Genomic DNA, 23502 nt, shown 5'->3' on the forward strand with positions numbered 1-23502 from the left:
ACATTACTACTAATTTTTGTTTCTAGGTTCACCTTTAGTATCAGTTATAATATCTCAGTCTAATCAGTTATTTTTATATCTATTAAAGTTTTCAGTTAAACAGTTTTTAGAGTTATACAATTTTAGTCTAGTTTAGTTAGTTTTACATTTATTCGAGAATTGTGTTAAACAATTTTTAGAAGTAATGTCTCAGTCTCATTATAATCAAGTGATAATAACCAATTAAAAAGTAACCTTTTAGCTACATGCACAGTGCAATTAATTAATTCGCTCTGGAACTTTACGGCCGTATTGTAGATCAAAGAACTAAGGACGCCGCCAAATTGTCTCCCAAAAGCGGAATTTACCCTCGGGATAGGTAATTTAAATACGCGTTTAGAAAGTAATTCTGCATAATTTTCAGACTTAGCCGCGTTTTTATGTATCGAAAGACAGACTTTATGTATGTAGAGCTGGCGGACTGTGAGTACTTTAGCTTCTTGGTAGAGGCTGCTTGTCGGATATCGGAAGGGCTTTTTGAGCATTACCTTTAAGACCGAACGTTGAGCTCTTTCAGCCATTAATATTGACGTCTTGGCGGCACTGCCCCATACTGAGATAGCGTATGTGATTAGAGACTGACATAGGGAGATATATATATTTTTTAAGAGTCTCAAGTCTGCGGAATGTCTTAGTTTCTTAAATATGTACATCGTTTTCCTAATTCTGTTAGAGAGACATTTTATTTGGGCTTTGAAATTTAAGTTTTCGTCTATAAGTAAGCCGAGATATTTGATAGAGTCGGTACGACATATTACTTCACAAGAACACGATAATAAGCTATTGACATTATTGCAATTATGAATTTTGATTAATTGTTTAGATTTAGAGGGGCTGGAAGCGGCAGATTTATGAAAACACAGGAATTTAGTCTTTTTGCTATTTAGGGTTAGAAGGTTATCTCGTAGCCAGCAGGCGACGTTACTCATACCCTTTTCTGCTGCAGCAAAAACACCCTCCCAAGTATCACCTTTAAACAGGATCACTGTGTAATAAGACATAGCTAAATCGATTTTCGCCCCCGAAAACCCCCATATAGCAAATTTCATCGAATTCGTTAGAGCCGTTTCCGAGATCCCCGAAATATATAAATTTAATATCGCTTAAAGGTATAAACTTATTTAGCACAGATCTTAAAGATCGGTTGTCCTAGGATAGCGGTGCCGTCATATAGCGGCCGTCTCCATACTAAATAATACAGCTAAATATGGATGTTTAGTATTTGTATGGAGACGGCCGCTATATGACGGCACCGCTATCCTAGGAAAACAGAGCATAAAGCTTTGGTTTCCTCCGAAAGCGGTGCCGTCATATAGCGGCCGTCTCCATACAAATACTACGACATCCATATTTAGCCGTATTATTTAGTATGGAGACGGCCGCTACATGACGGCACCGCTATCCTAGGAAAACCGATCTAAAGTGGCTTTTTCCGCACGCATCATAGCAATAGCGGACGGGGGAAATTCTTGAAGCATGTGTTGTGTGATTGGCTAAAATATTTCCACGCCAACTATAAACTTATCTTGACGACTAACGGGGTTATCTGATATCAAAGAACTGACCGAATAAAACCCATTTGAATACCTAGTTGAGATAATTTACCCTTATCGTTATAGGAATTCCCTTTTTGCAAATAATTACGGAAGTTTATTATGAACCAAATACGTATAATGTATACGTATAGAGTCTGTGCGGAAAAATAAAAGAGTCTTAGAATTGTTTGGATCCCATACATTTCACGACTCTTCTTTTTCCGAACAGACTCTAATAAAGTGATGGCCTTTCTTTAATGTTCTTGTAAAGTAGGCGCTGCACCTCGTAATACCCATTGCTTTATTTAGTTTAACCTTTTTCTAGTCTAGTAAGTCTAATAAGTTCTAGTAAGTCTAATTAATGTTATAGATTTTGATATCAATCTCTCATTCGGCTATACTTTGCTTGCAACGGCCAACCTCTATAGTTCGTTTTTTTAGCATTAGAAAGAACTTGAAAGAAGGTAAGCGATTTTGACATGTATTTTTATTGAAAAACACTTTTTAAAAATCAATAACTATTACTTATGAAAGCAGACGACTATAAAAGATCGTATTAGATTCATAATTGTTACATATTTACCGTAACTTATTTTCAAAATGTGTTTTTCAATTAAAAGACACATCAAGATTGTTTACCTTATTTCTAATGCTAAAAAAAAACGAAGTATAGTCAAGTCTACCGCAAAAATCGAAAATCGAAGTTTCATTACTGCCTATCTCTATCGCTCGAATACGCTCGAAGATTTTAGATATGGATTACGACTTTCGCGGTAGGCCTTCTGATTCCTGTTGAGCGCCTTTCAAATGGACGGGTTATTGTCGGGCGATAGTTCGCTGGCCCAATATTACAGGGTTCTATGTTACATTTTCAAGACAGTTGAAATTCGACTTAATGTCACTATGACAATGTTCAAATTTCAATTCGATAAAAGTGAAACATAGAACCCTGTAATATTGGGCCAGCGAGTTGTTGACACTGGTACATATGTGTAGTGTTGGTGTCTTACCTCTCTGCAGTATTGGTACATCTGACCCTCGACGTCTACAGACACGGCGCTAGTGCACTCATCCAAGATGGCGAACTGCGGCTCGTGGTAGAACAGACGGGCCATCTGTGACAAACGAATATATTCAATGCTTATGCTAGGACATTGACGTATATCTAAGTACGGGCCTTGCGTGCACTAAAAATGATACTAGTTCAGCGGTGTCACTCACGAATTCAAGCCAATCGTGCAGTCTAACGCAACTAGTTGCGACCAATCGCGCGTGTAATGCGAACTCATCAACCAATCGCGTTGTAGCGGTGTCCCACCGCTGTACTGGCCCCATTCTTATTGCCCGTAAGGCCAGTCCTGAGATATATACGTCAATGTGCTAGTGCTAGGATCGGCGAATAGCGGTTCGCGACGATGCGCACCCAAAAAACATCGCTAACGTGTGTCAACGTGTTTGAGTGATCAAAGTTCGTAGGTATTTTACTTACCAACTGCGGAAATACTGCATAAAAATGTAGGCATGCATACCCAAAGTCAAGGGTTTTTATTCTTAAATTTACACTTTTAAACATTATACTCCTGATTTTATAAAATAACGAAGATGAATGGCAATACAGTGTTGTTTTGTAGTAGAATGAGATCGAGAGTGCTGTGCCGATTGTCTTTTGTTTAGTTGAAGAGTCAATAACATAGTCAAAGTACACCCTTCATGTTTCCATTTGACAGAGGTAATCATAAAGTAAGTATAGTATAGAGTAATCGGCCCATACAAGCCTCGCTTAGTTCCACAAAAATCCAAGAGATGTCACTCAGAGCACCATTGGGCCTAAATATATATTTGTGTTATTTCAAATCTTGCCAATTTTTAAATTAACATGTATAGTTCTAATTTATTTAGCATATTACAACAAAAACCTTTTAAAACATCCATTTACACATAGTAAATCGACGCAGAAAAAAATAAATAAATAATGGCATGAACTATTCTAAGCGCCATCTATCGCATTACTAGACAGTTAGTTTCTTGCCGTTGTAACACACTAAATAGCTCGATTGTTTGAGAAAGACTATCAATAGATGTCACTGTAGTAAATCCTCATACTTTATGATCATATCACAGACAACATATCAACATTATTAAGTAATAAATAATATAATTTTTCTCAAAAATGGACGGCAAAGTCGACGTTGCCGGTTAAAAAATAGGTCGCGAAGTGTGTAGTTTATGGTCATTCTAAAAATTAAAAAGTTAAAAACATTGCAGTCTCGATTTCGGGACTGCAATGTTGCATACAAATTCCATTATTAAACGAGTTCCAAACTTTTTAAAACTTTGAATGGCCATATCAAATGAAGGCATAGGTCCATTCAACAGCCAAACAGATGATCAGCACTTATTATTAATATAATGTTGGTACCGCGACTATTTAGGTGTCTCAAATACGTTGGCGTATTTTCAGCAGAAAAATACACTTCTATTTTTTTTAAAGGCGGCAAGCAAATCTTTTTAATGGTTTTACTTTTCTCTGTGAAAATTAGAACGTTGCTTCTGTAAAATATCTCTTGCACCATTTTTGAGAAAAGCACTATATATGACTCGGCTGGAAGGCTACTTGCTGGCTTCGGATTCAATTAAACGGACTCCCAAGGTCGTCCGTTTAAAACGAATCCTCAGCTTGCAAGTAGCTACTTCCGAACCTCGACAATAATGTACTATTGTTCTTAGAAACGTGATAATAATTAAAATATATTAAACCTACATGGTATCATCAGCCACACTGTTAAGTGTTAACTGTACCGATGTACAGTTAGGAGTGTTGCTGTTTGTATATTAATTTACTTAACCTTACGCATTACAAAATTGTCCTCATATAGCTATACATATATTTTAGGACAGTCTTACACTAATCGACCTACTTGGTAACAAAACAGTGTAAATTCTTGAGCAGTTTGAATAGCAGGGCAGGTGACAAAAACTTGCTCAAAAGCATAGAAGGTAGCATCCTATAGAAGTGGTGTACGCGTGCCTCCGTGAGGGACAAAACATGTAAATTCGACCAATCATAGCGTCGCATTGCGCCGCTATGATTGGTCGAATTTATTTGTTATGGTGGGCAACAAATGAATTCGACCAATCACGGTGGTCAATTTACGGTGGGGAATAAAACAAGATGTGAGACTGTGACAAGGACAAACAATAATAGCGCTTTCGCTGCTACTCCTACTGAAAGATACATAAGACTATCCCGTTCTGTCAGTTATCCCCTGCTTCTATTCATGCTCAAAAGAGAAGAGACATCCGACATTTTAAAAAATATCCCTATATGTATGAGAGCAATAATACAATGTGTAAATGTAAATACATACATATCTTATATTTTATGATCATATCAAAGCTGGAAGTCCTAGGTTCGGATCCCCCTAAAAGTGTATTAATATGGTGTCCCATGGTGGTGGCCCATTTGTCCCCGCCGCCATACAAGAGGTGTGGACAGATGGGAATAGATATAGACCATTAATATATACACACACAATTAAAAAACAAATAAATGTCCTATGAGGATTTGAACCCAGGACCTCCTACTTCATAGCACATAGCAGAGCAGGGTCACTGTCACTACTGACTAGCTAGGAGGCCGTAGAAATAATATACAATTTATATATATTTAAATTAAGTACAGTCAGCGTCGTATAGTAGGTCGCATCCAAAGTATTCAAATAGTTCAGTACGCCATACAAATAATATGGTGTACCGAACTATTTGAATACTTTGGATGCTACCTACTATATGACGCTGACTGTACTTATATAACAATTAACAAATCAGACTGGTAGCCACAGTTTAATGGCTAATCTAGGATTAAAACTTTTTAGTGGCTTGCCATTATGTTCAAAACATTTAGCTTCATACCACATCAAATATTTAAGTTTACCGCCATTGCCCGCCAGCATTGAACAAATTGGTTGTTAGTGGGTAGACAAAATAAAGTCACTATCATGTTAAACATTGAATTTATTAATTGTATTTTATTATTTTTAAGAGAATCTTCATAGCATGTGTCTGTCCGTTGAAACAGGAATCAATCTCAACCATCTTCCACTCAAAATATTTTACTTGTGGTACAGTCGCCATCAGATATATCGGAGCGGCCAAGGCGCTCACAAATATCTGAACACGCCTCTATGGTCAGGGCGTTAGAGTGCGTGTTCAGATATTGTGAACACCTTGGCCGTTCCGATATATCTGATGGCGACTGTACAGAGATGCATTGACTATTTCATCTTCACTCTCTTGTTGCATACGAGTACATTGTAACTTCTAGTGGCTAGAGGCTGGGTCCTGAAATCAGAAACATATTTTTTATATATAAAATGTAATAATATCACAATAAAGTTTAATACACATTGCCTTCACATTGGAGTCTGTTTGCAAACACTAACCATTGTATAGATTTAGACCAAGAAAAGTATGCAGCGATATTGATCGCCTGCGCAGTACATGTGTTATTTTAAATGTCAAACATCTTTGAAATTATGACGTACCTTTCTTCTTTCTTGCTCTAACTCTAAATACTTTGGAATCTTTTGCTTGCTCGGGTATCAATATTAGCATGGGGGGTTAAAATAAAACTTGACAATAGTTATTAGTGGGCAAGGGGGCAAAGCAGTTGTTTAACCGCTCATGCTAATGTTGATTCCAGGGCAAGCAGAAGATTTGAACTATGAGCGTAGCGAGTGGTTCGAGAAGTGGAATCTTGAGCGTTGTGAGAATTCAAGGCACGAGGGTTAAACAAACATTGCCACCTAATGAAACACAGAATTTATCACCATGCCAACGCAGGGAAAATACCAACTATAAAATACCAAAAAAATCAAATCCACATGAACATTATAAAGAATTTATAATTCAAAATCATCATTTAAAAGTAAATTCTACCAGCTAACATAAGGAAACTCAAAATTGAGATCTGATTACTTTGCCCCACATGTGGGAAAAATGCCATTTTCTCATTAGTATTTGAACAATCAAGGGGGCCTTTACCAGTTGGTGTGGTGATAAATTATTTAATTAACCTTTGTATTCAAAACAAACTTACCTGAAGTGTTAATTTTTTATCAATTTTATCATTTATTGGCAAACAGTAGACACTGTCAGATTAATATGTAGGTTTTACCATTAGTAGTGTTCCGTTACTACATCGGCAATTCACGTCATCATCACAGGTCTTTTCGTCTATTGCAGACGATTTATGCATTGCTGTTTAGACAACGGGTTTGGTGATTGTGGAGGCCGATGCGTGAGCGGCACGACCTCCCACATTTTGGGCACATGTCACGCTTAGCACAGTCTTTAAAGCGCCACATCGGTCTTCCAACTTTCCTTTTAGCATACCTACGCAACTGCACCAAGCAAGACACGTCTAGGTATTCTATTCACGTACTTGTACTATAGTTCAAATGAAGCTATAATATGAAATTAATAAGTTTGTATAAACAGAAACAAAGCAAAGGCAACTTAGGCAACAAACGCGGTGCCGCTTTGTGGCGACTTGACTATTTGACAGTTTATTTTTAGTGTTGCCGTTGAAAGTTCTTTCTTGTCCCTAAATAGAGCTTTTATGATTTATTATTATACAATATTATTAGTTCAAATAAAATATGATATTCCAAAAGACTACAAATAATATTATATAGTACTTAAATTCCAAAATAATGATAATTATGCCTCAGTGTCCATTTCTGAGGGCCTACCGCGAACCACGTTCGACGTGTTGCCTCTCTGTCGCACTTGTAAATTCGTACGTAAGTGTGACAGGGAGGCAACACGTCGAACGTGGTTCGCGGTAGGCCCTCAGCTTTTTTAAGGAACAGGCGTATAACATTACCCTGAAGTAGGGGACTAATTTTAAAATAGCAATAATCATTACTTGATGCCGTTTTTGACGTTTCTGTGCACGCTGTTGTCTGTCTATACTTATAGGTCACATAATTAGTGATACAAACACCTGCCTGGTCAATATACGCAAAATTAGATATATTTATTCTAATTATAACAGAAAAAGTTTATTAAAACAAACATTAAATGCTTTTGTATAATAATTTCAGGTTTGATAGGTACGGGTTTTGCCATGGGAGAAGTTGAAAAGGAACGTTATGAAAACATATCTTTGTATGTATAGGTACTAAGATGGTACAAATCATGTACAAATCTGTTGCTTAAAAATAAAAGCACGACGCGACGTTGCCAAACTGCTATGAGTTACTGCGAAGCGAGTCCAGTTTAACTCGACAACGTCGCATCGTATTGTTACAATAGGGTATTTTCGTACTAGTCAAATCAGTTACTTTTTTATAGTTATTGCAATGCAACTTGTATCGTAAATTTTTAGAAGGCACGATAAGAGTGAATTGAGCATGAATTGAGGTAATTTATCTCATTAGGATCGAAAGAGCTCGTGAATTTGAGTACAAATAACACAAAAGTGGCAAAAAAGATCACAATATAAAAAATGGCAAAAAATAGTAGTTTTCGATATAAGTGCGAGAAGTATGTCATTTTGCTCGAGTACCGAGCTTTCGATTTTTCCGGTAATATACTGAGGGGCTACCGCCAAAACCGAAATTCGCAAATTGCGGGGATCTTTCTCTTTTACTCCAATGCAGGCGTAATTAGAGTGACAGAGAAAAATGCCCGCAATTTGCGAAATTCGATTTTCGCGGTTATAGCCCTGTCACTTACAACGGATGCCTTTGCTTTGATATCTGGTGGCGTTAAATTAACTCCAAAATCGTCTGAATCACTCATTTTTATTTAATAACTTATGCTTTCTTGGCAATTACTTACAAACATAAATCACTTTAAATGTTGAATAAAAAAGGCGGGAAGGGAATAAAAAAAGTTTTACTTTTAATTGCCATTTTTTTCAATGTGGATTCTGTTGTCACTGTTGTCAGCATTATGCCAATTGAAGAGAAATTGTATTATTAAAATTAATAAAATTAATTTTCAGAACATATAATTATACATGGTCAACCAGATCTTGACAGTAGAAAAAGGCGGCAAATTTGAAAAATGTAGGCGCGAAAGGATATCGTCCCATAGAAAATTTGAATTTCGCGCCTTTATTTTACTGACAAGATTTGGTTGACCAGCTATATGTAAAAAACCTGAATCTTTTGTTATTTCATTATATTGATATATATCTAATTAATTACATTTATATTAAGTGTATAAAGTGTATTGTACGAACGTCAGCTTCATTCTGTCGCGCGTTGTTCAAGTAATACTATTGGGTCTCGAATAATACTCCTTTATGCCCAATCGCGCGTTGTTCAGGTGGGTCATTTATAAGCGGGTCTCGCATAATACTCATTTATTTAAAATGTATCAATCAGATTACTTTTTAGCACTAGTGTAAAAAAATCAAACTTTACGCACGATTTGCAGCTACAAAAACTAAACTTTTTGAGCAATTGGATTAAAAAAATATAAAGAAACGCTCAAGTACCAGTGGCACGGTGGCATATAGACGGACTTACGCCAGTAGTAATGTCTAATCCTTTTGCCATGCACCAATGGTAGCATGCGCAAAATTATTATGACAGGTATTTATTTTCAGCCGGTTTAAATAGTTTCGGCAAGACTTATGTAGCATTCTTATAATATATAAATATTATCATCACCACAGTATCGTTTTCCGAAATTACTTTATGGTTATACCGTTTGGCTACGCTATTTCTCTGTACCCTGCCTCTCCCTTCCCTCCCTGTACTCCTTAAGTGCCCGAACTCTCTTTACTCATACTGAAAGATACATAAGACTATCCTGTTCGGTCATTTCCTTCCACCCCTCATGCTTGATCCAGTTTTAAACTAGATTCATGATTTATTCAATACGCTATAAAGCGACATCTGTTGATTACTTCTAATCGTTGGCAACGACATATGTCTACTAACTTTCAATGAAGACGTATAGATGTCGTTAGGAATTCTATGATTTGGATGTGACACAGCGCCATCTTGTATCCATGATAGGCAACAGTGCATTTTCAGTGACGCCATCTGGTAATGATGCGCTTTTAGGCGGTCACATTTGAATGTATGGGATAGCAGCGTCTGTATATATGTAGTCTGTGAGGTAATAAACCATAGACTTTAAAGTCTATTGTGTGTTGTGAGTCTATTGTGTTTCGGGTATTTCTATTGTTTGTACTAAACTAATCGTTTAATCCTATTGTTGTAGGTTGTAAAGTAATAATTGTTTGATGTATAAGAATTGAATAGTTTTACATTTTACGGGCACATGAAGTAAAACAACTAGTCCTCTTGTGGATGTAATCGATCTCTTTCTTTTGAAAACAAAGTGAGAAAAATTTATTGTTTTTCATCCGTCTCGCAAAATCTATAATTATAGTGGTTATTTCACCACGCAAACACCACACTCCGCCAGTTGCCAGGTGCACTAGGACCAGGTGTTTATTCAGTAGGCCACGAAGGATCGGCGAGTGTGAAACGTATTGCCACTGCTATCAGAGGCCGAACACGCGGTTTCTCTATATACCAGTCACATTATTTAACTGTTTAGACAACGATTTCACTGACTTAGATTTTTAGTCGCTATTGGTACTCGAGCCTAAGAGCCCCGAAGGGCCCGAAACATGTCGCCAATTGCTAAAAATCTAAGTGAGTGAAACCGTTGTCGTTCGTTCGTCGTGTTTCCGTTGCCGTTGTGTGTTGTCGGTGTCGTTGTCGTGCGAGTGAAACAGTTTAAAATGTCTCACGAAAGTTTAATTTCGAGTCACATCACTACATAGTAGAGATGCAACGGATAGTTGTTTGGCCGGATACCGGATATCCGGCCTGGACACTGGCCGAATATCCGGTATCCGGCCGGCGGAACTATACCTATATTTTGAGTTTTGCAGGTGCGCGTCGTGCAGGTTTCGACCTGTTTCGTAGTGAACGTTCGTGCGGACACATTTCTAGGATCGTAACGAGTTTTATCATGTCATTACGTAGTAAGTTCGTTTATAGTTACAAGTGCGCGCGAGTATTTTTGTGTAAACAAATAAGTGTATTGTGTGACATTGGTTACGTATTCATTTCTATCTACGTTGTCGTTAGCATTATGATCGCTGTTTTTTAGATTCCATTTTTTACCCCAAAATGTGTTAATTTTACTATCCGGTATCCGGCCGGATAGTAGGTCACTATCCGGTATCCGGTCGGATACTAAAATAACGGCCGGATAGGCCGGATACCGGATAGTAACCGGATATCCGGTGCATCTCTACTACATAGTATACAACAAAGTCGCTTTCCTGTCTGTCTGTCTGTCTGTATGCTTAGATCTTTAAAACTACGCAACGGATTTTGATGCGGTTTCTTTTAATAGATAGAGTGATTCAAGAGGAAGGTTTATGTATAATTTGTTAACCCGTGCGAAGCGGGGGCGGGTCGCTAGTTATTGATAAACAGTGATCGGGGATTTCTATGCCACTTGGGGTGAATGACCTCAATCATTATGCTAGTATGGATATACCGCGGGATTCCGGGATTCGTGTGCGATATAGGAGAGTGTTTTGGCATGTTACTGTTAATCAATTAATCATGCATTGCATATATTATTAATATTAATAATTGAAAATTTGAAATTGAAAAATTGAAAACTTAATAATTTTTTGAATAATATTTTTTCTTTAAATCATAACCAACACTGTTTTTTTACAGTCCTTTATTTTATAAACGAATTACCAACACCGAAATAGCGTTTACTTTTCGAACAGTTTTGTTCCTATCGCGGGCCAAGTGGCGTATCCATATTACCATTTCGACTTGATATCCCGCGGTGTGGCATAGAAATCCCCGATCACTGTTGATAAACTTACAGCTATCCTCTGCTTCTCGCCGCCGGACAGCACGTCCATCCAGTCCTCGACGGCGTCCCAGCCGCCCTCGCGGCTCGTCAGGTAAGCCAGCTGCACGATCTCCAGGAACCTGACATTTTACGTACACGCATAGAGAAAAAAAATACATAGAGTGCTCACTCCATACATCACTTCAGACTATTAATTTCAGTGTCAACATCTAGCATCGAGTAGCGGAACTATCAGTATTGCTACTTGACAATAGATGTAGCACCGACCGGAAAGTCTTATCTCAACAGCATAAGACTTTCCGGTCGGTGGCGACATCTATTGTCAAGTAGCAGTACTGATAGTTCCGCTACTCGATGCTAGATGCTAATAGTCTTTTTGGTACTAAAACTGATGTATGGAGTGAGCACTCTATGTATTTTTTTCTCTATGGTACACGTGAACAAAATTAGTTGGTAAACCTACACCCCGAAGGATTTGCACTAAAATAAATAATATTACTTTAGAAATCGCCGTCACTTGTCTGTTTGTACATAGTTAAATCTGTGAGATCGATAAAATATTGATGTTGCTCATGAAATCGACCTGTCTTCATCTTGTCATTTTTTTTAGTTTAGTCTGCATAGTTGCCGCATGGCGCTAGCTGTCAGGCGCAATGTACGGCCAAGACGGGTTCGACCCAACATTGTACATAGTAATTTATAATTTATTGTAATGTATTTTTATCTTTTTGCTGTATTTGTCTTTTGTATGTTATATATTAATTTTGTTTTGTATTCATGTTAGTATGTCGTGATTGTTTCACCGGATGGTTTCATCGGAAGATCAGCGCTGGAAGTCGCCAGCAACATGCTGAGATGAGACCATTTCGTGGCACTTTATCCTTTTATTCTCTGTTATATCTCTTATTATCTCTTGTTATATCTCTGTTATATCTGTTACATCTGTTTCTATTTTGTGTTTGTGCTCACGAATAAAATTATTTCTATTCTATTCTAAAACGTAAACGTCAAACTTTTATTGTTAGTTTTTCCATCGATTGTGGTGAAGCAAAGGGGCCTGTTTACGTTGCGTCCTTGTTACAAGTGTAGGTAGACCCTACTGCCTTTTTAGGGTTCCGTACCCAAAGGGTAAAAACGGGACCCTATTACTAAGACTCCGCTGTCCGTCCGTCCGTCCGTCTGTCACCAGGCTGTATCTCACGAACCGTGATAGCTAGACAGTTGAAGATTTCACAGATGATGTATTTCTGTTGCCGCTATAACAACAAATACTAAAAACAGAATAAAATAAAGATTTAAGTGGGGCTCCCATACAACAAACGTGATTTTTGACCGAAGTTAAGCAAGATCGGGCGGGGTCAGTACTTGGATGGGTGACCGTTTTTTTGCTTGTTTTGCTCTATTTTTTGTTGATGGTGCGGAACCCTCCGTGCGCGAGTCCGACTCGCACTTGGCCGGTTTTTTTATGAATGCCGTGTCAATCCGATGTTATGGGCTAACGTGAAAAAGTTACGTCATGTTGGGATAAAATGTTTGCATGTTTTATCTTTCTTATCTGAAAGTACTTAGAAATAATTGTACCACGTTTATTATAATATATACGTTTATTACAATTGAAAAGAAACGTAAAGTAATGTAATAGACCATGGAATTACCCACCTGTTCAGCTGAGCGTCCGTGCGACCGCGACGGGCCATCTCCTCGCGGGTTTGAGGGTAGATCACCTGGGAAAAATGAACATTGTATAAAAAAAACAACGGGTTGCACTCCGGGAGTGCCGGCAGAAGTGACAACTCAATGACATTGTACCAGTTTTCGATCAGGTCACGTGTCCGTCTTACGAATCTTACGGTCACGTGACCTGTCGCTAGTTTAACATTTTTTCCTCATCACAAAAAGTGCACAGCCGCGCTAAAGAAGTTTTCACTTTTCACTTTAAAAACACTACATATCGGCAGGAAGACGACCAATAAATAACAGATCGCCATAACAAGTACGCTTATCAAACGGTTTCTTGCGGTCATAAATAGGCATGTTACCTTGTCAATCTAAGGCGCTTTCCTACGCGTACATTGAAAGGATCGAAAGCCAATTGGTTGCCACACGTTTTAATTTCGTGATAAGAATGACTTTGTCCCGTAAAACCGTGCATTACAGTCATAAGTTCTTTACAGTACAGGTGCCGGTGCCACTAACAAAGTATTGTCAGTCAAATTTAACGACTGGTCTGGCCTAGTGGGTAGTAACGCTGCCAGTTAAGCCGCGGTCCTGGGTTCGAATCCTGGTAAGGACATATATTTGTGTGATTAACACAGATATTTGTTCCCGAGTCTTGGGTGTTTTCTATGTATTTGTATATTATATATATCGTTGTCTGAGTACCTACAACACAAGCCTTCTTGAGCTTACTGCGGGACTTAGTCAATCTGTGTAAGAATGTTCTATAATATTAATTTATTTAAATTGGTTTTGCTATGGAACGGACCACATCATGTCTAACAACACTATGGAAGCCTACCTGGTCTCTAAGGGTCCCCAGGGTCATGTAAGGCCTCTGCGGCACGTAGAAAAGCTTGCCCTTGGGCGGTTTCGTGAGAGTGCCTCCGAAGATGGGCCACAGCTCCCCCAACATACGGAACATGGACGATTTACCGCACCCATTGGGTCCGCATACCAGCACGTTTATTCCTGATCTGGAAAAAACATTACAGTAAGAATAGGGATGTTGACAATTTTTTGGAACTGGTTTCATTTTGTAGATAGACACGTAATAATTACAGAAAAATATATTAAAAAAATATATTCATTAATTTTGAATAAAAAAACATGTATAATAAGTTTCGTGTTTAAATTTCGCGCCTAAACGCTCCAAACTGTCACGTGACCTTGATGACGTAACGGCGTTTTAAACAAACTGCTGTCAGTCATTTTTTTAAATTCTTTATATGGCAACTGACAAATTTTTTTTAAAGCCCTAACACACTACCGCATCGGACAGCGACCTTCTTTCTCGCTCTAACTTATAGCTGCGTCCTTAACGCACCACCTTACACACTATCGATTCGTGCGCCGCACCGCACCAAGATCGCGTTTCGGTACGATAATCTGTAGAGTTGTAGACACTTAGGCAGGTTTTATAACTTGTCTTGTGATTCCACTGTGATTACGTCACGCGCTCCGATTGGCGTTTGCAGTCACGTGATACTGGGCATTATTTTAAATACTTTTGATTATTTTTAATTAATTTATTACGCATATTTACACTTGCAAAATATGATTTTCCGCGTTCTAATATTCCCTGCTATGGTAAAAACATAACATATATTCGCGATTCATGTCAACATCCCTATTTTCATCTACTGGACTAGAGGATTGATCAATAGTGGATGGATAATGACATCTAATCTAACATAAATATACAATTCTAATAACGTAAACTCTGAATAACTTATGTTCAGAGGTCGGCAAGGGTGAGCTATTTACCTTATAATTTGACATGCCTTACGTCATATTATAAGGAAAATAGCTCACACCTGCCGACCTTTACTTATAAATCTTATAATGTTACATAGCACTTGTATAAATGTGAAATTACACCTGAAAAATGGTTTTAATAACTGAAGATAAGTAAACTAGTGGCGCTGTAAACTGTAGATCTCGCGACAAAAAAAATCCGTTATTAAACCTGCTCACAAAACTTCACGAGAATGTTGAGAAATACGACCTTTAGACACAGAATAAATAATAGTACTAGGTACAGAAGATTCACTCTCTAACAAAACGCGTTTATTACGACAGATATGACCGCTAGGTGGCGCAAGCGCGAGCAGTCGTACGTTCCGTAGCGGTGCGCGGAAAATACTATTACACCAGCGGCGGCTAGACACCAAAATTGGTGTGGGCCGCATGTACTTGTTGCTACTTGTAGCGAGGCGACGAAATCGCGGAGTAAGCCGCGCCTGACGTACAGCTGGATATACTAAATTGTTTTTTGCCCAAACAGAAACGGCGACACTTCTCGCTCACTTCGTGATGCGAGGAGTAGTTTGGGGTAAAACTGTGGGACTTTGGGCAGGCGTGGCTCACTCCGCGATTTCGTCGCTTTGCTACAGGTAGCTAAAAGTACATCCGTTCCACACCAATTTTGGTGGTTAGCTATAAGCCGCGCGTGGCGCTGTCGCCACCTGGCGGCCATATCTGTCCTGATCGTAACAGACGCGTTTTGTTAGAGAGTGGGTCTTCTGTACCTAGTACTATTTATTCTGTGCTTTGGGTATAGTTTGTAGCTTTCTAATAGACTCCGAAGGCTAATCCTATTGTCTATTGTTAAGAAAAACCGCTCGTGCCACGTGCCACAACCACCTGCATAAAAAATCAGTACTTCGGTTACTGAGTGCCGGCGAGTCAAACGCTACCACTAGACCAAAACCAGTCTAAAATGTGTCATCGAGATGCGTAACAAAGGCGCGTTATCGGAGAGCGCACCTACACTGGTTTATTGAGCGTTGGACTAGCCCGCGCTCAGGTGCCAAATAGAATAATTAGGACCCTTTTTTGCAGGTAAGTAGCACGTGCGGTTTTACTGAACAATAGACAATAGGATTAGCCTTCGGGGTCTATTACAAAGCTACAAACTATACCGCAAACGTCACTCACTTGACTTCGAAGGACAGTTCCTTGATGAGAACGTCGCCGTTGGGCGTGACGAGCGGCACGCGGTCGAAGCGGATGATCTTGTCTTGGTAGATGATGCGGCCAGCGCCTGGCGCCATCACCATCGGCATTACTAAAAAACGGGACAACATTATTAGTCATCGCTAATCTGCTATAGTGCGTCAAGCAAATCTTGTCAGTAGCAATGTACTGCAAATTAAAGTAGGGTAACACCATGTAACACTCAAAGAGCAGAATTGCGCTAGGAAAAGCAGCAATGTACATCGAACCAAAACGTGTTTATTTTTCCGCCCTTCATACGTCAGTTCGAGTGAATTATCATAACCTCAAATTTTAGTAATGTTTACCGTCAACGAGTATGATTGTACATTGTAGGCACCTTAGCTTTGCTTGAGGTCATGCATAATCTTGGTATTTCATGGTGACAGCAGAAATTTCTCTTGAAATAGAAAGGATTCAGAATGTAAACAATAAGATGATGGCTGTCATTCACGATCCACATTCCACAGATAACACACAGATGACACGCGATTTTGGGATTATTCGAACACAGTGTTGCTAACCCGCGATTTTTCAAATTTGCCGCCTTTTACTACTGACAAGATTTGGTTGATCCAGTATAATAAGAAAATTTAGAAGAAAGAAGTTTGAAATAAATGCAAACGTATGCAACCGGTCTCTGCACACTGGCAAGTCCTTTGGTCTCTTGACTGTATGCGCCGCTGGACGCTCGCCACTGAGGCGTTCCTTGTTGACCTTGGTACCCTTAACCCCTCGAACGCCGTTGTCAAAAATTTGCTACTGAATTAATAACCTTCCAATGTTAATTACAGTCCAAATTGTCTGGGACGGATACGGGACAAGGCAGTTGAGGGGATAAAACGGTCTTCTTATGCTGGCAACTCCCGCAATCTTCACCAGATCGTTGGTCTAGATTCCCATACGCTAAACTCTACAGTGTTATGTTATGGCATCCCATACGCTAGACTCAACAGCGCTAGGAGACAGTTTTTAGACTTTTTAGGGTCCAAACACGTTCCCATTCTCCATGGTCCTGCACTTCCCCTGGTTCACGTCAGACAAAACCGTTCGCAGCTGCGTCACTCTAGACGTGAGACCGGCCAGTTTCCCTCGTGGCCTGGCAGCACATGTTTACTGGACACTTACCGCCGTTCCCGTTCTCCACCTGCCCCACCATGGTCCTGGTATACTTCCCCTGGTTCACGTCAGACAGAACAGTTCATAGCTGCGTCACTCTAGACGTGAGACCGGCCAGTTTCCCTCGTGGCCTGGCAACACATGTTTACTGGACTTACCGCCGTTACCGTTCTCCACCTGCCCCACCATGGTCCTGGTGTACTTCCCCTGGTTCACGTCAGACAGAACAGTTCGCAGCTGCGTCACCCTTGACGTGAGACCGGCCAGTTTCCCTCGTGGCCTGGCAGCACATGTTCACTGGACTTACCGCCGTTCCCGTTCTCCACCTGCCCCACCATGGTCCTGGTGTACTTCCCCTGGTTCACGTCAGACAGAACCGTTCCCAGCTGCGTGACTCTGGACGTGAGACCGGCCAGTTTCCCTCGTGGCCTGGCAGCACATGTTCACTGGACTTACCGCCGTTACCGTTCTCCACGTGCCCCACCATGGTCCTAGTGTACTTCCCCTGGTTCACGTCAGACAAAACCGTTCGCAGCTGCGTCACTCTAGACGTGAGACCGGCCAGTTTCCCTCGTGGCCTGGCAGCACATGTTTACTGGACACTTACCGCCGTTCCCGTTCTCCACCTGCCCCACCATGGTCCTGGTATACTTCCCCTGGTTCACGTCAGACAGAACAGTTCGCAGCTGCGTGACTCTCGACGTGAGACCGGCCAGTTTGCTCAACTCCCTTCCAGAGAGGACGAGGCGGCCGATGGCTTCAGCCATCTTTACCAGCATGCGCCCGTACGTGTAGTAGTGCTGCGAAATTAAGGCGGTTTTACTATTTGACACTTGTGCATCGATGTTCCTAAAGCAAACGCACAAAGAAAAACTAATGATGTCTCAAAAAAGAAGTTATAGATTTTTTGCCATTAGAGCTAAGATGGTCGGTTTTTATCATCATGCCTTTCACCTTCTAACAAGTAGGTATGTAAGGGCGAAGGTGACGCATGACATGACAGGTGATAAAAATGGGACCATGATAGGCAGCCGCTGATGAACTATAATAGTACCTATTTCGGCCATTTCAAATTGTACCTATCCGCAGTTCTGACAACTGGAATAGTTGGAGCTGTAAGTGTGAAATATTTGATAAATATTGAGCTATATTAATAAACTTACACGTATACTTATACAAATAGACATATGTACATAGTATGGATTATCAAGAGGACGGTGAAGGAAGTTTGTCAAAGAAATGCCTGATCTAACATGCGCAACATTGAATTTGTTCTCAGTATCAGCAAGAATTTGACTCACGTGAAAACATTTTCACTTATACTTCATTCCCAGACCATTAATTAGTTTATAGTTCATGGTTAGATATACAACTATAAATATATTAGTAAAAGTACCTTAAACCTGTCATTGTCGGTTCCCGTAGTGAGCAGGTTGTGATCCATGACGAAGAAAGGTCGCGACACCGCGTAGAATCCAACCGTGATTGCGACATCTACAGACATCATTTACATTTGCAAGTCTGATAGCAAAATACATATACAATGCATATAAGTCTTACATGTACGCATTTTTAGCAGTGAAAAGAGCAAACAAATATACTCTTACAAATTACAGCAACCTTAATCCCTACTATTAATAAATTTCGAATTGGCCAAATCAAAGCCAAATTGTTCATTACAAAAGCTCATGATCTTCAAACTACTAAAGCTATTTTTACCAAACAGCCAATGACACTTGCAAGTAAACATTAAAAAAAAAACTAAATTTTGTGTTGGGGGTATATCTGAAGACAGGCCGACAGATCTAAGAAAATTGGGATAATATCTAGTTTCGTATCAAGCCTTTTGATCAGTTAATGTCGGCAGTGACCCTGCCTACGAAGCAGGGGGTCCCGGGGTCAAATCCTGGTAAGGTCATTTGTGTGTTGATCACTGATATTTGTTCCTTAGTTATGGATGTTTTCTATGTAGGTATACAGAGTGCTTCCTGTAACAGGAGCAATAAATTAAACTGTAGGCTGTACTCCTCAAACTGACCAACATTTGTTCAACAACTTTTGAAAATAACTCAGGTTTTGATTTTTATTCCACTTTAAAGTTTATTCTAAGACGCAATGTATTGCAAATTTTGTTATGTTTAAAGCGTGACAAGCAACGTCAAACACACTGATGTCAGCGTACATTGAAGGCAATATTTATTTTGTATGAAAAAGAGGAAGTCTAAAGCATTCATAATTTTTAAAAGTTGCTGAACAAATGTTGGTCAGTTTGAGGAGTACAGCCTACAGTTTAATTTATTGCTCCTGTTACAGGAAGCACCCTGTATAAGTATGTATGTATGCAAAAAAATGCATAAATAAAATAAATACGATCAGTATGTTTCGATTTATTGTCGTCTATTTAGTACCCACAATACAAACCTTATTGAGCTTACTGTGGGGCTACATCGATTTGTGTAAGACTGTCCCATAAGATGTATTTATTTATTTATTAAGGTTAACTCACACTTGGCGATGATGTTGTCTATGAAGCCCATAGCGACGCGGAAGTTGAGGAAGTTCCGCAGGTGTCGAGTCAGCTTGTAGAAGCTCGCCAGGACTGTCAGCTGCTCGCGGTGGTTGCCCTGCACACATACAAATTATTTTTTTAGTTATATATTACACAGAAGTTACAACTTTTTTGTTAAGGACAAAGCTCCACAAAACTACATTTGTTTGACTGTGGAGTCTTACTATTCTAAATATACCTACTTAATTGACCGAAGCGTAGCGAAGGTCTACGTTGACCGAAACGTAGCGAAGGTCTACGTTGACCGAAGCGTAGCGAAGGTCTACGTTTTGACTCGCGCATTTTGCTTTTGTATGTCCGGATGTTCTCCTCTACAGGTCACAATTCTCAACCGATTCTTGTGAAATTTTGTGACCAGATTCTATGAGTAAATAAAAATTTTTTGTCGATCCCGTTTTTGGAAATTTTCAAAAATAGAGGAGTTGTGATACCTCGCGCTTAAACAAATAGTCGTATCGATATCATAAGAGTATTTTCTTTTTGAGACATATTTACATAGTAAATGGCAAAAAATGCAGAAAAATTGTATTGCTGGTTTAGGCGGTATTTAGATATTTAGTTTGTACTCGAGAATGAGTAGCCGAATTTCGTCAGCTTAGCCATAGAGAAAAAAATACATAGAGTGCTCACTCCATACATCAGTATTAGTACTAAAAAGACTATTAGCATCTAGCATCGAGTAGCGGAACTATCAGTACTGCTACTTGACAATAGATGTAGCACCAACCGGAAAGTCTTATCCCAACAGCATAAGACTTTCCGGTCGGTGCTACATCTATTGTCAAGTAGCAGTACTGATAGTTCCGCTACTCGATGATAGATGTAGACACTGAAATTAATAGTCTGAACTGATGTATAGAGTGAGCACTCTTGTCTTACTATATTTCTCTATGGCTTAGCTAAGAACTATCATGGCGCATTTTGTAAACAATCGCTTTTTTGTTTGCACACAGAAAGTCTGGGTTCGATCCCCAGTAAGACATAACTTTTTGTATTTTTTTTTTCACTTTAACTACGTATTTTTTTAAATAAATTAAAATCTTTGTATTGTTGATTGATCAAACCGCTGTGTGGCGCTGTCATCGTGCACGGTCCCAATAACCTATGCTCGCGAGGTCTAGAGCTCACAGAGCCACTAGTTAAATTTATATTATGATTAATAGGCTTACATTCCTAACACCAAGAGAGCTATCCTGAACACCATTGCAAATAGACGCGGAAAAATGATTGGACACTTAATACGACACGACCACTTCTTTAAAACTATCCTGGAGGGGCGGATAGGACGCAAGCGGGGTAAAGGAAAACCCAGACGCAGCTTTCTAGACCAAGTGAAAGAAAAAGTGGGGGTCGTGTCGTATCAGAAAGTCAAAGAGCTGGCGCAAGATAGGGAATGCTGGAAGATACTCCACCGACAAGAGAATAACTCTTAAGTTAATGATGATGATGAGGCTTACATTGGTATAAAAATGTAATAAGGTGCTTATCTAACAGGTCAAATCATGAATGAAACACAAACACGCGACGTCACGGTCAAGTTACTTTCTTTTTATTAAAATATTGGCTATTGCCCTTTCTGATTTATGATATAGACAGTGTTTCCCAAATAATTAGTCTCCGTTTTTCCAATATTTTTTTCTCGTGCATTGAGTGAAATAATTTATGTTAAATACAGTCAACATACCAATTCTATAAAACTTTTTTCTTTGATTTCTATGCCACTTTGGACCATAAATATGGATCCATAGCAAAGTACCAAGTACTGTCTCCGAAATCAAATTCTGTAAATCTATGTAAGTATTCTGAGTTACGATAGTTTACGCATTTACATAAAACATACTAACAACGGCAGTGTGTAGGTACATACCTAAAATACCTACATATACAAAGTGAATTTAAATTAAACCAACCGATTTTAATCATACATTAACAATTTAACATAAGTTAAAAGCTTGCGCGGCAGTGGAATACTGGCTGTTACATAAGTAAACCCTCTACCAGAAACAAATGTTTACCTAGTGCCAATATTGGTTTCTTATTTAAGAACACTAATTGCCCATAAACAATTCCTCGAACAGTGAATAAACATTCTCGTTGCTACTAACACACACGTCAGTAATCTTATGTACATCTTCATTAAGCTTTAGGTACGTGAAACACGTTTTGCATATGACAAATCAATTAACGAACATTAAACAATGAAAACTAATTTTGTAACTATGTTGACAATGTCAACACGCAGAAATATGCTGTATTAAAATAAAATATTTACAAGAATTCTAACCAAGAAACAAAAAAAGGTCGAGTAGGTTTGTATATGATACAAACGAGTAGGTTTGTATTTGCGTGATACGAGTATTTTTCATTTATTCGGAACAGTAAAATTTGATGGAATATTTCTAAAACAACAAACCGGCCAAGCGCGAGACGGATGCGCGAGTCAAGTTTTCTGACTAATGTTTTTTTAACCGACTTTATAAAGAAGTAGGTAAGCGTTGGACTATATTGGAAAAAGTAATAAGTAACTTACAGAGAGGGTCAGGGTCTTATCATAGAGCCATGGGGAAACCACGGGAACTCTTTAAATATGATAGATACACTATTGTGGTTTGGTTTTTTGTTATTAAAAACTCATGCATTTGTTTTCGAAAAGCATAATTAACGAATTCCACTTCACTAGCAGACGAATACCATAATGTGATATGATGGCATTGTAATCTGTATTATGAATTCGGTACATTATTTGAAGATTATTACCTGATAGAAAGCGATTTCTTCCGAATTCGTGATGAGCCTGGAGTTCACGTATCTAAATTCGCCTTCTAGTTTTTGCTCTTGGACGGTGAGACGAGCTGCAAATGAAAATATAGTACATTACTGCAGAGGCCGTGATGTAAGGGATTGCAGGACGAGATTGCGGATAAAGCGAGTCTTGCAATCCCTGTTCCGGCCAAAGATCCCTGTTCTCAAACAATGTAAGAAAATAAAAATGTAAATTGCCGCCTTTTTTATTTTTTAAACTTGACATTTGAAAAAGCTATTCGAGCACCATGTTTAACCGCTTATAAATATAGTACCCTAGATTTAAAATTTAATGTCGCATGTATGCCCCAACAAATCTGTAATATGCGCCTACTAAGACACATCACATATATACTTGGTCAACCAGATCTTGACAGTAGAAAAAGGCGGCAAATTTGAAAAATGTAGGCGCGAAGGGATATCGTCCCATAGAAAATTTGAATTTCGCGCCTTTTTTTACTGACAAGATTTGGTTGACCAGCTATAGCTACTATCCGACAAAGAGCAACCGGCCGCCCGTATTTCTAGCGAGGACCGATTGACTCACCAAATGACACAACATAATAAAAAAAAATCGCAAGTATGCTTACAGAGAGTGGTCGTTGGCTGTATATAATATTTCCTTTGTCAGTCTAATCTTAGTGAGCAAATTTACTAACTCCCTACCATGGTCTAATAAAACATGGTCTTCTCTTCCCAGAGTGTCACTTGCCTACTTGGAGGATATAATCAAACGGAGACGCCATGTCTGTAATTTTCTGTACAAAACAGTCTGCCGATTTTTGCGGGGGAGGGGAACGTCAAATGTATGCGTAACGTAAAAATAGCCATGTCAGATAAACGTCA

At 39.1% G+C, this 23502-nt stretch overlaps 1 protein-coding gene across 1 annotated transcript in view; it reads right to left on the reverse strand.

The window, feature by feature from the left end:
• LOC134650338 (ATP-binding cassette sub-family D member 3) overlaps nucleotides 1-23502 on the reverse strand; it is a 33599-nt gene that overhangs the window by 621 nt on the left and 9476 nt on the right. The window contains exons 7-15 of the mRNA XM_063505299.1: nucleotides 22612-22706; nucleotides 19792-19909; nucleotides 18682-18779; nucleotides 17887-18085; nucleotides 16110-16239; nucleotides 13972-14146; nucleotides 13113-13177; nucleotides 11464-11572; nucleotides 2585-2689 (exon numbers count right to left, since the gene is read on the reverse strand). Of these exons, the coding sequence (XP_063361369.1) occupies nucleotides 2585-2689; nucleotides 11464-11572; nucleotides 13113-13177; nucleotides 13972-14146; nucleotides 16110-16239; nucleotides 17887-18085; nucleotides 18682-18779; nucleotides 19792-19909; nucleotides 22612-22706 (1094 nt within the window). The remainder of the gene's footprint in view (nucleotides 1-2584; nucleotides 2690-11463; nucleotides 11573-13112; nucleotides 13178-13971; nucleotides 14147-16109; nucleotides 16240-17886; nucleotides 18086-18681; nucleotides 18780-19791; nucleotides 19910-22611; nucleotides 22707-23502) is intronic.

The sequence above is a fragment of the Cydia amplana genome, chromosome 8 (assembly GCF_948474715.1).
Source record: "Cydia amplana chromosome 8, ilCydAmpl1.1, whole genome shotgun sequence".
NCBI classification, from domain to species: Eukaryota; Metazoa; Arthropoda; class Insecta; order Lepidoptera; family Tortricidae; genus Cydia; species Cydia amplana.